This window comes from Carassius auratus, chromosome 28, assembly GCF_003368295.1.
Source record: "Carassius auratus strain Wakin chromosome 28, ASM336829v1, whole genome shotgun sequence".
Classification (NCBI taxonomy): domain Eukaryota; kingdom Metazoa; phylum Chordata; class Actinopteri; order Cypriniformes; family Cyprinidae; genus Carassius; species Carassius auratus.
The window spans coordinates 9,997,305-10,012,122 of record NC_039270.1 but is presented as its reverse complement, the minus strand read 5'-3'; the positions used below and the strand labels follow the sequence as shown (position 1 = coordinate 10,012,122).

Here is a 14,818-nt window from a genome sequence, read left to right as displayed (position 1 = left end):
TTTAAACCTGGACGATTGTGACAACTCTTAGCTCGTCTGCCTTTGGAAAGCTAGTGTATCTCCAATGTAGTGATAACACTCATTGCCTTCTCTAGTGCAGTTCAACCAGATTTCTTCCCATTCATCGATCTTTGTGATATTAGGGATGTGACAGTTAATCGTCACATCTCTAATGTATTTTAAAGTATATTTTAGAACTTTATTGTTATAATATATACTATTGTGTGCAATCTGACACGCCCTCCGGAGTTTTTTTTTGTTGTTGATCTTTTACATGTCTATTTAGTTGTCTTTTGCTTTGTGCCCATTAAACTGGAGTTAACTTGTATTTTTCTCTTTTAATTTTAGATCTGATGCCGCAGAAAGAGGAGAGTGAAGTACTTGATGGAATGAAAGAAGAAGGACAAAGAAAGAAAAATCGAGATACCGTAACTGAAGAAATATCTGATAAGACTTCCTCACAAAAAAGTAATTTCACCTGCCAACAGTGTGGAAAGGGTTTCTCTTTAAAGGCAAGCCTGAAATGCCACATTAAAGCTCACTCTGGAGAGAGGCCTTATGCCTGCCAGCAGTGTGGGAAGTGTTTCATTAGAAAAGGAACCCTTGAAGACCACATGCGTATTCACACTAAAGAAAAGCCTTACGAGTGCCCTCAGTGTGGAAACTGTTTCTCCAAGCGAGGAAATTTAAACACACACATGAGAGTTCACACTAGAGAGAAGCTTTTTGCCTGCAACCTGTACACTGGAGAGAAGCCTTACGCCTGCAAACTGTGTGAAAAGAGCTTTACAACAAAACTAAACCTTAAGTATCATATAAACAGTCACACTGGTGAGACGCCATTTACATGTGATCAGTGTGAAAGAAGCTTCCGACGTAAGGTAACCCTTAATAAGCACATGAAAGTTCACTTAAGAGAGATCAGTTTTGCTTGTCATCAGTGTGGAATGAGTTTCTCAGACAGCAAAAACCTTACGAATCATGTGATCACTCACACTGGAGAGAAACCATACATGTGCCTTCAATGTGGAAAGACTTGCTCAAACAATACAAATCTTGCTGTTCACATGAGAGTTCACACTGGAGAGAAGCCTTTCACCTGCCCTCAGTGTGGAATGAGCTTCAGATACAAAGGAAACTTACAGACTCACATGGGAGTTCACACAGGAGAGAGGCCTTACATCTGCCCTCATTGTGGAAAGAGCTTTAGATTAATTGGAAGCTTTCGGGTTCACATGAGAGTTCACACAGGAGGGAGGCCTTACAAGTGTCTTGAGTGTGACGAGGGTTTCACATATCAGAGAGACCTGAAAACCCATCTGCTGACTCACTCTTGAAAGGAATTCTAGTGTTTCCTCAGTGGCAAGAGATTTACAAAATAGAACAATTTCAAAAATCACCTGTTCATTCTGTCTAGAGAATAACAAATTGTGAAATAAAATTTGGCTCTGCAATTTAAATGGGACTAGAAAATACTAGTAATGCTGTAAAATGTCAACAAGTTTCAAATATGAATATTTGTGAGTAGGGATGCACAATATTGGATATTTTCCGTTATTTTTCAACTACTATATTTTCCAGACTATAAGTCGCACTTATTTTCATAGTTTGGCTGGTCCTGCGACTTATAGTCAGGCGCGACTAATTTATCAAAATTAATTTGACATGCACCAAGAAAAATAATTACTGTCTACTGCCGCGAGAGTGCGCGCTATACTTCTCAGTGCTCCTGTAGTCTACACCTGAAAACATAGAGCGTCCTCTCGCGGCTGTAGACTTTAATGTTTTCCCTTGGTTCTTGGGTCCAAGTGCGAATTATATGTTTATTTCCTCGTCATGACGTATTTTTGGACTGATGCGACGTGTACTTAGGTGCGACTTATAGTCAGAAAAATACGGCAAATGTAGCCGATGCCAATATATTTTCATTTGTTTGTATGTAAACAAACCAAGGCTCTCCTGTGCATTATATACGAATTTTTGTTGTTGTTGTTTGTTTTTAAAAACTCTTATTAGAATTAAATAACCATGAAGTTATTTTATAATTACAGTACATTGAAAGATATAAAAAAATAACTAAATCAATGGCTGCATTGTTTTTTTTTTTAGATGGGATGCAGTGGTAACCCTAACATATTATTAAAAGATTTAACATTTGTATATGGTCTAAAGCAAAAGAGAGGGATAAATTAGAGCTGCTTGAATTTAAAGTAATAGTTCACTTCAAAATGAAAATGTCAGTTATCATTTACTCACCCTCATGTCATTCCCACTGAAGCTAAGCGGGACTGAGCCTGGTCAGTACCTGGATGGGAAACCTCCTGGGAAAACTAGGTTGCTGCTGTAAGAGGTACTAGTGAGGCCAGCAGGGGGTGCTCACCCTGTGGTCTGTGTGGGTGCTAGGGCCCCAGTGTAGTGATGGGGACACTATACTGTCACCAAGCACCGCTTCGGATGAGACGTTAAACCGAGGTCCTGACTCTCTGTGGTCATTAAAAATCCCAAGATGTCTTTCGAAAAGAGTAGAGGTGTGACCTCAGCATCCTGGCTCAATTCGCCCATTGGCCTCTGACCATCATGGCCTCCTAACAATCCCCATATCTACTGATTGGCTTCATCACTCTGTCTCCTCTCCACCAGTAAGCTGGTGTGTGGTGGGCGTTCTGGCGCACTATCGCTGCAGTCGCATCATCCAGGTGGATGCTGCACACTGGTGGTGGATGAGAAAATACCCCCTGTCTATGTAAAGCGCTTTGTGTGCCTAGAAAAGCGCTATATAACTGTAATAAATTATTTTTATTATTATTATTATTCCAAACCTGTATGAGCTTCCCCATTGCCTCCATTGACTTCCATAGTAGGGAAAAATACTTTGGAAGTCAATGGGGACCAAGAACTGTTTGATTACCAGCATTCTTCAAAATATATTGTTTTGTTTCCAACATAAAAAAGAAAAGTAAACAGGTTTGGATTGCCTGGTAATCTTTTTGAAAGAAAAAAAAACATTACTCATCAATGTACAAATCTGTATATATCATAAGTTTCATACTTGTAATGCAAAAATGCTAGTAAACTGCAAAAACAACATTAAGATTGTGTTTATGATTTAAAATAGTAGTAACTGATGTCATAAAATCACAAGTAGGCCTGTAGCGCCCCCAAAGTAAATAAAACACCTTAGCAGACATGCAAATTTTGTGTATGCATTCTCAAAATAATCTAATCACCATTCAGCAAAATGTTCACTTTAAGAATGATCACACTGCTGATATGATCTTACAGCTAGCACACTCTGAGCTTACTTATTTGTCTTATCAGCAAGGTATATTGCCATAATTTTTCATACCAGGCCTATGCTAATATTTACTTTTTAAGCCATTATTGTCAAAGTCCGATAACATTCGGATAATATCGTGCATCCCTAGTTGTGAGATGGTCTATAATTTTGATTGTAAAGAGGTGTCTTTCATATATTTCATTCAGTTTAATATTTTGGAATAAATGGCAATGTAAAAAAAAAAACCTGGATTAAATAATGAACATTGCAGTGGGTTATTTTAGTGAGAGAGTGCAAACATAAGCACAAGTTGTCAGTCTGGACTTTAATATGGATATTGTTGGGGAATATTTGAGGTGTGGTGTATTCCAGAAAGCAGGGTTAACTTAGCATCTACTAAACCCTGAACTCTCAGTTGAAATATATGACTTTATATAACACATACTGGTTTAATAAAAATGTATAGCCTGAATGCATTGTAAGTCGCTTTGGATAAAAGTGTCTGCTAAATGCATAAATTAAAATATTACGTATATTAGTGCTTTATAATTATATGTGTGCGGGTGTGTGTATTGTTTAGTATATTACATAACTATATTATAATAATTGTAATAATATATAATACTGTCCGTGATCTGTCATGCTCACTGGAGACTCATCATTAGGTGACGCATGTGTTGATAGCACTGAAGTGAACTAACCCTGAAATATAACCTACTCCAGAGCAGGTCATGTTCAGAGAATAACTTGCTATGGCTACTTACATAGCATTACCTCTGTTTTTGGAACCGAAAGCTGAGTTTATCCACTTGCTTACCATTAAACATACCCAGGTATGTCACATAACCTGCTTTTGGGAACACCCCCTGGGGTGTATTCCAGAAAGCATAGTTAACTTTCAGCTAAACCCCCGAACTTTCAGCTGATTAACCTAAACCTTGCTTACTCGAGGTATGTGGCTCCAAAAACGTGTCCAGGACTAAGTCACTCAGAATATGTTCTTGGTTAAGACTCAAGACATTCTCAAGAGCGACGAATCAACGAGTCACTATGGAAATGGACGCTAAGAAAAAGTGCACGAAGTGCATGATTCAAAATGCCATCAATAAAATCCACCTGTGTTCATTGTCCATAACATACGACTGTCCGTACCATAACCACACCACCAGCATGTGTCACTCAATCCAAAATGCTGACATCTGCAAACCACTCACCCACACGACACCATACACGCTGTCTGCCATCTGCCCTGTACAGTGAAAACCAGGATTCATCCATGAAGAGAACACCTCTCCAAAGTGCCAGGCACCATCGAATGTGTGCATTTGCCCATTCAAGACGGTTACAACGACAAGCTGCAGTCAGGTCGTGAGCATGCAGATGAGCTTCCCTGAGACGATTTTTGACAGTTTGTGTAGAAATTCTTTGGTTGTGCAAACCCATTGTTGCAGCAGCTGTCCGGGTGTCTAGTCTCAGACGATCTTGGAGGTGAAGATGCTGCATATGGAGGTCCTGGGCTGGTGTGGTTACACATGGGTGTGCGGTTGTGAGGCTGGTTGGATGTACTGACAAATTCTCTGGAACACCTTTGGAGACTGCTTATGGTAGAGAGATGAACATTCAATTCATGGGCAACAGCTTTGGTGGACATTGCAGTCAGCATGCCAATTGCATGCTCCCTAAAAAATTGTTACATCTGTGGCATAGTGTTGTGTGATAAAACTGCACATTTTAGAGTGGCTTTTATTGTGGCCAGCATAAAGCACACGTGCAATAATCATGCTGTCTAAGCATCTTGATATGTCACACCTGTGAGGTGGTTGGATTATCTTGTCAAAGGAGAAGTGCTCATGAACACAGATTTAGACCGATTTGTGAACAATATTTGAAAGAAAAAGGCCTTTTGTGTCCATAGAAAGTCTTAGATCTTTGAGTTCAGCTCATGAAAAATGGGGTTAAAAACAAAAGTGTTGCATTTATAATTTTGTTCAGTGTGTATGTATATATAATATATATATAATAGACTATATTACATATTGTAATAATATGATGTGCATCTGTCAAGCCCACTACAAGTAAAGTCACCTTTATTTATATAGCGCTTTAAACAAAATACATTGCGTCAAAACAAAATACATTGCGTCAAAGCAACTTAACAACGTTAATTAGGAAAACAGTGTGTCAATAATGCAAAATGACAGGAACCACCAGGGGGTTATTCCAAAAAGCAGGTTACCTGACATACACTACAAGAAACCTACCTACAAAACTACAGTACTGTGAAAAGTTACAGGCACTTGTGTAAAATGCTGTAAAGTGAGGGTGCTTTCAAAAATAATGTCATAAATAGGTTTTATTTATCTAAATAACTAAATCAAATCAACATTTGGTGTGACCACACTTTGCATTTAAAACAACTTTTGTCCTAGGTGCACTTGTGCATAGTTTTTCCTGTAGCTTTACAGAAAGGTTTCATTTAGCATCTTGGAGACGTTGCCACAGTTCCTCTGGATTTAGTCCGTCTCAGTTTTTCCTGTTTCTTCATGTAATCCCAGATAGACTAGATGATAATGAGATCAGATCTCTGGGTGGAGCACTGGTTGTCAGACTCTTTGTGTATACAAAAATGTATTACAATTAATGTTTTAATGTTTAAAATTAATGTTTTATTACAATTAATGGCAAAAGTAATGCTTTTTTTATTGGTGAAAATAATAATGGCTGTACTGTATACATATAAATAATAGGCTACATAACATATTGTGATATTTTATAATGCATGGTATCTGTCACGCCCGTCAGTTGATCACATGTGCGCTGAAGTTAACTAACCCTGGAATATAACCTGCTCCGTGAGCAAGTTACTATGGTTACTCTGGTTTGGTTACCGTATTTTTCGGACTATAAGTCGCACTTTTTTTCATAGTTTGGCTGGTCCTGCGACATATAGTCAGGTGAGACTAATTTATCCAAATTAATTTGAAATGAACCAACAGAAAACATTACCGTCCACAGCCGCTAGAGTGCTCCTGTAGTCTACCACTGAAAACATAGAGCGCCCTCTCGTGGCTGTAGACTTTAATGTTTTCTCTTGGTTCTTGGGTCTAAATAAATGCGGCTTATAGTCCAGTGTGACTTATATATGTTTTTTTCCTCGACATGACGTATTTTTGGACTGATGCGATTTGTACTTATGTCACAGGGGCCGATAACTGGTCCCCCACCAAATGTACCACCTCCACTTCCTCGGTCCAGGAATTGTACAAATTGGAAAGAGACTTTTTCACAGCTGCTTATCTTCTAAATATATCAGTGGATCTTAGAGCAGACAATGATTAAATCGACTCACTCCACGACCTCTCTTCAAAGTATTACAACAGTTTATGGAACAGATGGTAGTATGAGGTCGTCACACACAGCGGCTTCCCTTTAGAGCAGACAGCAGAATTATCCACCCACACTCGTGCCTACAATTGATCACTTCAAAGAATCACACGTGTTCACTTCACACTAGGCACTGCAGTCCACAGCAAACTCACAGCGAATATAGCTCTCGCTCACGGTCACCGCCGGCATCTTCTACCATCTAGAGCTTAAATCTTCAACATTATGAGGAATATTATGAAGAGATTTCAATCCATGTCTTGAACTAATGTAGAAACGCTATCCACTGGCAATTGTACCCACAAATATAAAAGACAAAAGTGCTTCACAGAAGAATATCCAAGATCCACCTAACTGCTGTATAGATGATAAGCGTGTCCAGCCGCTCTCCAATACTCATCCAGTTCACTGTCACACTGTGACTTTTTGGGGGCGGAACCAAAAGTGGCGAAGGTTGGTTCCGCCCGAAGATGGTTTCCGCCCGGCCCGTATATTACAAACACCGGAACTTCCGGGAAACTCCGGGGGGCAAATTGGGCTGTACGAGGCACAGGTGAGGACAATAAACGCGGCGATCGTGGATTGGACAATGGAGAGAACAGGAAGGGTATAAAAAGAGTCTCAGAAATTCAAACAGGAGTTCAAGTTGAATCGTTTCAGGCCGATCCGGCGGGCAGTGTAGAGGTTTGGGCAGAGTCAGCATTGGTGAAGGCAGAGGATCTTCATGGGGTGAAGAAGGAGACAAGGACACTAGTAACTGGGCTGAGTATACAACATTTATTGATGTTTGATGAAACCATCTATATATAAACTACTGATGTGTTGGAGTCACAGTCATAGGAAGTACTCACCGGAAGTAACGTCAAAGGCGATCTCCAGCAACGGAAAACCGATGGTGTGAAGAGGATTGGACAGCTAGAAGGAGAAGGAGACAAAGGAAGAGTGTTATCGTTCATTTGTGAGTACTATTGGACAGTGCATTGTACATCATTGGGGAGAGTGCATTATCCAGCGTATGTTGTGAGCATCTGGTAAATAGGCCAGCGGCCCCATTACGGAGCAGAGTTTTGGGTGAGCCGGGAAGTACGAGTACAGGAAGCCGCAAGCAGTCGTGACGGCAACGTTATTCCTCTGGCCCTTCATCTATCAACAACGCCCAACGAAACCCCAGGATAAGTCCTAGTAAACCGTGGTTCTGACCCTATTTCACGTAGAGTGTGTGGAGTGCAGTGGGTGAGTCCTTGTCTTTGCTGTGAGTGTGTACACTTGAAATCTTGCAGTGGTATGCTGTGGTTGTGATGTCAGTAGCCACCCTGGACTGGATGAGTCGTGGGGGGAGACCAGTGACCGTTGAGGCTGGTGAAGTGCCATTTTCATCTAAATGCCATTTTGCGACCCCTGCATGGAGACCCAAATGTAACGTCCTGTCTGGACCCTTTCAGAATACCCTGGCTCTGTGGAAGCGGTGGTGAAGAATACACGTAAGCAAGACTGGTGTGAGTAAAAGCCAAAAATTATGCCTATATGCAAGGAGGAAGTTTTACTGTTGCAAATTAGCTGTGTGGATTTACTTTACCTGTTGTGGAGCCTCTTCAAAGGTTCACCCCGGTCCAGATCCCTTAAACTGCAAATAGAAGAGAGGAGAGGGAAGCATTCGGTCCGGTGCGACAGTGTTTAACTTTCCCCGACGCACAGGAAATCCCTGTGGAGGCCTGCGCTACGACGATTTACTACTCCAGGTCTGACAGTTCATCTACTTACTGTATCGCAGTATTTCACCGTAAGCCCACCGCCCAGGAGAAGTATTCTAGGAGAATAGAGCCCCAGTTGCCTGTGGAATACCTACCTTTGTCCATTGCTGTGAATCACTAAAGTGAGAACAGAGCCCCAGTTGCCTGTGGAATACTTACCTTTGTCCATTGCTGTGAATCACTAAAGTGAGAATAGAGCCCCAGTTGCCTGTGGAATACTTACCTTTGTCCATTGCTACGAATCACTAAAGTGAGAATAGAGCCCCAGTTGCCTGTGGAATACTTACCTTTGTCCATTGCTACGAATCACTAAAGTGAGAATAGAGCCCCAGTTGCCTGTGAAATACTTACCTTTGTCCATTGCTACGAATCACTAAAGTGAGGATAGAGCCCCAGTTGCCTGTGAAATACTTACCTTTGTCCATTGCTACGAATCACTAAAGTGAGAATAGAGCCCCAGTTGCCTGTGAAATACTTACCTATGTCCATTGCTACGAATCACTAAAGTGAGGATCGAGCCCCAGTTGCCTGTGAAATACTTACCTTTGTCCATCGCCACGAATCACTAAAGTGAGGATAGAGCCCCAGTTGCCTGTGAAGTACCTACCTGTGTTGTCCCCCGCAGTTTGAGTGACCTCTCTCTTGCAGTGCCATTGGAGTTCTGTGTCGCGGGTTGGCGTTCACCTCGGAGTGTGCAGAAGGGGAGGCGCCGCCCGAGCACCCTGTACGAAGAGATCGGAGGAACAAGTCATTTATCAGCCAGTCGTATGGACCCAAGTAACAGGTAGCCACTCTCGACGGATCAATTATTCATCGTGTGTTTCACTCTGCCTTCAGGAGAAAAGAAGGGCGCCACGAGTCAACCAAAGCCCAAAGAGGAAGACTAGGGGTTTTCGAAAGGGACGAAGGAGCTCCGTCCCCCTTTTCCCTCTGTGGACATACTAACCCTCGCCGCATAGTCCTCCTCGGCCCCTTCCTCCTCCTGCTGAACAGAGACGATAATTTTAAGATTTACCTCCCCCTCCCTGAACTATTTTAATTAATTTAAATAAAGTTGTTTTAATATTACTTACGCTTGGTGTGTCTGGTCATTGGGGTGGCTTTGGGACCTCCTCGAGGTGGAAACTAGGAAGGGGCGTGACTTGCAACATCTGTGGTCCGCTCCGACCTGTGACATCACTCTGTTGATTCGTTCCTCAAATCCGTCCGTTTCGTCCCGTCCCCGCGGCACTAATCTGTCTGCTCCGTACCGTCCCCGCAGGACTAATCTGTCCGTCCTGTTCCCGTTCCCAATCTGTTCTTCCCCTCTGTTCCTGTCAAAATGTCCCTTTTATATTCCACCTAATCACTCTGCATCCCAATCGCCGTTGACTTCCCTCCTATTGCACAGCTGAAACTCATCCCTTCATTACATAGTGGCGCCCAGACACAATACATGGGGGAAACTCCCACAACCGGCCCGGTGTCACACCAAACTGCTCCCACCCGGAAACATTTCCCGGGACAAAAGTTCCTCCCTGTCTGTCGTCCCGTGATATTTAGGTGCGACTTATAGTCCGAAAAATACGGTACTCACCCTAAAAGTAACCTCAGAATTTGGAACTGAAAGCTGAGGTTTTCTGCTTACTTATCCTCAAAAATTCCTGGGTATGTCATGTAACCACAGTAGGAACCACCCCTGGTGGTTCCTACTGTGCGTTTTGCAATAGCAAATATTCTAGCAGTCTTTATGCTGATCCTAGTTATTTGTAGTTATTTGTACCAAAGGGTCCTTTGAAATGGCAAGTTTTGAGTACTTCAGTTTGGAACGACCCTTCAAAACGGCGACCATGATTGTTGTGATATATCCAGTTGGGAACTCACCCACTTTCTTGCCGAGTTCAGCTCCAGCCTTAATCATACACACCTGAACCAGCTAATGAAAGTCCTCAGGATCACATAAAAATATGATGAACATACGGACCATTTTTTACGGGACGTGTACTTGGCAGGATTTAAAGTGTTATGGAAATTTTTGATTTTGTTAATTTTGCATTGATCTCATTGAAGTATCTTTTGAAACATACTGATCAAGGTAGTATATAGTGCATAGGGACATTGAGTTTTTTATGTAACTTGTGCACGTAACTGCTTTCGGTTGAAAACAACATACTGTATAAGGGGAAACTGTGTACAAGGGACGGGCAGTTTTGAGAGTAACCAGACATCTACCATGAAATTTGGATGAGATGTGCATGTGTTATGGGGTGATGTTGTGACGGCTGGTGAAAGGACAGTCTGGAAACAATAGCGAGTTACAGATATTTAATGAGAAGATATGAAGATGGTACAAAGACACACAAGGACGATGATACAGCAACACTCCAGAGGGATGGTTGTGGCGGTGAGAAGTCCAGACGGTGGTGGAGAGAAGGTGAGGAATCCGGGTGTTGACGGCGTGAGGCAGCAGGAGAGAGTGGCACAGTAACTGCAGGGAACAGAGCCGAAGGTAAGTGTCCGTGGCTGAGTGATCGTGCGGAGAGTGGATGAGGTTCTGGGGAAACACAGACTTCCAACGCAAACCACACAGAAGCCAGACGGGGGTAAAAACAACGACATGAAACAACGATCTCACAACACAAGACATGAGACAAGCCATTATATAGTGAATGAGTAATGAGTGGCAGCTGTTGCTGATACAATTAATGGAGACACCCACAACTAATCAGTGCAGACGCGGAACACACAGAATTCACCACAAGGTGTAAACACACCGAGATCACGGTTTACCAACCGTGACAGTACCCCCCCCCCTCTAAGAACTCCTCCTGGAGTTCCCAGAAGGGCCTACCTGCTGATTGTAGTCATCAATAAGGGAGTGATCCAATATCTCCCTAGCAGGTACCCAACTCCTCTCCTCCGGACCGTAACCATCCCAGTCCACCAGATACTGGAATCCTCGTCCCCTCCGTCTCGAGTCCAGAATGTGATTAACCGAATATGTCGGTTCCCCATCTACGAGACGCGGCAGCGGGGGAACCGGAGTAGGCGGATTAATACGTGCATAAAACAGGTTTAATTTTGGACACATGAAAGGCGGGGTGTATCCTCTTGTACGCAGGAGATAGTTTGAGGCGGACTATCACCGGACTGATGATCTTGGTGATAGTGAACGGGCTGATAAATTTGGGAGCTAATTTATTAGAAACGAATCGCAGAGGAATTTTACTGGTAGAAAGCCACAATTTTTGACCCACGGCGTAGACGGGGGGCTTTGACCGGTGGCGATCGGCCTTGGCCTTTGTGCGCTCCCTCACCCGGAGCAGAGTCTCACGGGCTCTGGTCCAGGTGCGGTGGCACCTCTGGACAAACGCGTGAGCGGAGGGGACCGCGACTTCAGATTCCAGACTGGGAAACGCTGGTGGCTGGTACCCTACACTACACTGAAACGGAGAGAGGCCCGTAGCTGACACTGGCAACGAATTGTGGGCGTACTCCACCATAGAGAGTTGTTGACCAAACATCTCAACGTCCTCTTTAAATTTTGGTTGGCTCGCTCAGATTGTCCGTTGCTTTGGGGATGATAACCCGATGACAAGCTAACTGACGCCCCTAACAATTTGCAAAACTCTTTCCAAAATTTGGATATATACTGAGATCCCCTGTCTGAAACCACGTCTACTGGGAGGCCATGAAGCCGAAAGACGTGATCTAAAACAGTAACCGCTGTCTCCTTGGTAATTTGGGCAAGGGAATGAAATGTGCCGCCTTCGAGAACCGGTCCACTACGGTCAAAACGACCGTCATGCCATTAGAGGGCGGGAGGGCGGTAACAAAATCTAGAGCGATATGGGACCAGGGTCTCGAAGGGATAGACAGCGGTTGAAGAAGCCCATCAGGAGGGCGGTTAGATGACTTACCACTGGCACAAACTGAGCAAGCCAAAACAAAATCGCGGACATCGCGAGCCATACATGGCCACCAGAATTGTTGTCTAACCAAACCATTAGTTCTACTTATCCCTGGGTGACAAGCCATGTTAGAACAATGACCCCACTGGACCACTTCGGACCTTAAGTCCTCCGGCACAAATAAACGGTTCGGTGGTCAACCGGATGGAGGCATTACCCCTTCTAAGGCCGTCTTGACCTTCGACTTGACCTCCCATACGAGTGCTGAGACCACTAATCTCTCAGGCAAAATACACTCGGGAGTAACGGGACGGGCGGAGGGATCAAACATCGGGTTTGACATTTTTGGAACCCGGCGGTACGATAGGGTAAATTCAAAACGACCAAAAAAAAAGTGCCCACCGAGCCTGCCTGGAATTGAGTCTTTTGGCAGTTCTGATGTATTCTTAATTCTTGTGATCGGTCCAAACAATAAAGGGAACCCCTGAACCCTCTAACCAGTGGCGCCACTCCTCCAACGCTGATTTGACCGCCAACAACTCTCTATTGCCAATGTCATAATTACGTTCGGCAGGAGATAATCGATGTGAAAAGAACGCGCAAGGGTGTACCTTATCGTCCGAAGCAGCACGTTGGGATAACACTGCTCCTACCCCCACCTCTGATGCGTCGACCTCCACCACGAACTGCCGTGTGGGATCAGGGGCCACAAGGATGGGAGCCGAAACGAAGCGGTTCTTGAGGTTAGTGAACGCGTTCGACCACCTGAACGGAGTACTGGGGGAGGTCAAGGCTGTCAGAGGTGAGGCTAGTTGGCTGAAATTAGGAATGAAACGTCGATAGAAATTGGCGAACCCCAGAAACCACTGTAGGGCCTTACGGGAGTCTGGAGATGGCCAATCTATCACAGCCTTAACTTTGTCAGGGTCCATACGTATTCCCTCAGACGAAACGATATACCCTAGGAAGGGAACAGACTGCATGGAATACGCATTTCTCCGCCTTGACAAAAGCCCATTCTCAAGTAACCTCTGGAGCACTCGTCTGACGTGTTGAACGTGTTTCTGGAGAGATGAAGAAAAAATCAGTATGTCATCCAGGTAAACATATATAAACTGATCTACCATATCTCTCAACACGTCATTCACGAGTGCTTGGAAAACCCCGGGTGAGTTGGAGAGCCCGAACGGCATCACCAAGTACTCAAAGTGCCCTCTAGGGGTATTGAAGGCGGTTTTCCATTCATCCCCCTTCCTGATGCAGACCAAATGATAAGCGTTACATAAATCCAATTTTGTGAATATGGATGCTCCCTGCAACCTCTCGAAAGCTGAAGACATGAGTGGTAAAGGATAAGTATTCTTAATCGTAATGTTGTTCAGCTGCAAGGTCGCAGAGAACCATCCTTCTTACCCACAAAAAAGAACCCCGCCCCCGCTAGAGAAGAGGAAGGACGGATGAACCCAGAGGCTAAGGAATCAGAAATGTATTTCTCCATGGCCTCCCTCTCAGGAATAGAAAGAGAGTATAACTTGCCCTTAGGCGGAGACTTACCTGTCTTTGGCACAGTCGTAGGGACGATGCGGAGGGAGAGAAGCAGCACGAACTTACTGAACTTACTGACTTACTGAACACTTCCTTCAGGTCCAGATACTCAACGGGCACGTTTGGCAAAACCATGGTCTCCTTCTGAAAGACAGAAACAGGAACAACAGGACAAGCAGAAACCAGACAAGACTCGTGACATCTTTCACTCCACAATGTGACAGTGTTAGAACCCCATTCCACTCGTGGATTATGTTTGGACAACCAGGGGTAACCTAATACAATGGGAGCAACAGGGGAGTCCATGAGGAAAAAGGATATGGTTTCTTGATGGTTGCCAGATGTGATGAGTGTGATGGGTTCTGTATGGTGGGTGACGTGAGGCAGTTCCTGGCCGTTGAGTGCGGTGACATGGATGAGGAGAGACACAGGAAGGACAGGAATGTTCAAGTGATGTGCCAGTGATGTGCCAGTCTACCCACCTGCATGGGCTCGTGATCGTTGACAGAACTGACCGTGTTCTCTTGACTCAAGCGCCCCCTACCAGGAGAGAAGGGAGGCCTGGAAGGACTGTGTTGGCGGCCCAGATCCAGATGCGGGCAAGACGGAGCCTAGACAGCGCAGTTGGGAAACATCTGGTGACGTCACTCCCTCTCACTTGCAAACATTCATGAGAACCCAGACTGGGACGGAGGAAAACTGGGGACAGCCTCCCAGCCACAAAAGGGGTAAGTGACTTCCGTTACTGTCATTTTACCCTGTGGTTGGTTGAGGCCGTCACTAAAACCCGGTTTCTCTATCCCTGTTCCGGTGCGCTGCGAGAGGGAGGACCGCCCGGAGAGGAATCCCCGCCCACTCCGACCGTTTGGAGCCTGTTTGAGGATGGTAGCACTCCCGTGTGGGCGGCGCCCTGATGACGGGGATGTCGCTTGGGAGGGGGAATGTGACGAGTCAGCTGCCTCCTCCCAGAT

The 14,818-nt window shown here is 44.3% G+C and overlaps 1 protein-coding gene across 6 annotated transcripts in view; it reads left to right on the top strand.

Annotated features, from left to right (window-relative positions):
• The window catches only part of LOC113046766 (gastrula zinc finger protein XlCGF8.2DB-like), a 110,223-nt gene extending 108,142 nt beyond the window's left edge, over nt 1–2,081 (top strand). For all 6 annotated transcript variants that reach the window (XM_026207729.1, XM_026207730.1, XM_026207725.1 and 3 more), the window contains exon 3: nt 349–2,081. In XM_026207729.1, coding sequence (XP_026063514.1) covers nt 349–1,337 — 989 coding nt within the window. In that variant the 3' untranslated portion in view covers nt 1,338–2,081. The remainder of the gene's footprint in view (nt 1–348) is intronic.
• Nucleotides 2,082–14,818: the final 12,737 nt, after the last annotated feature.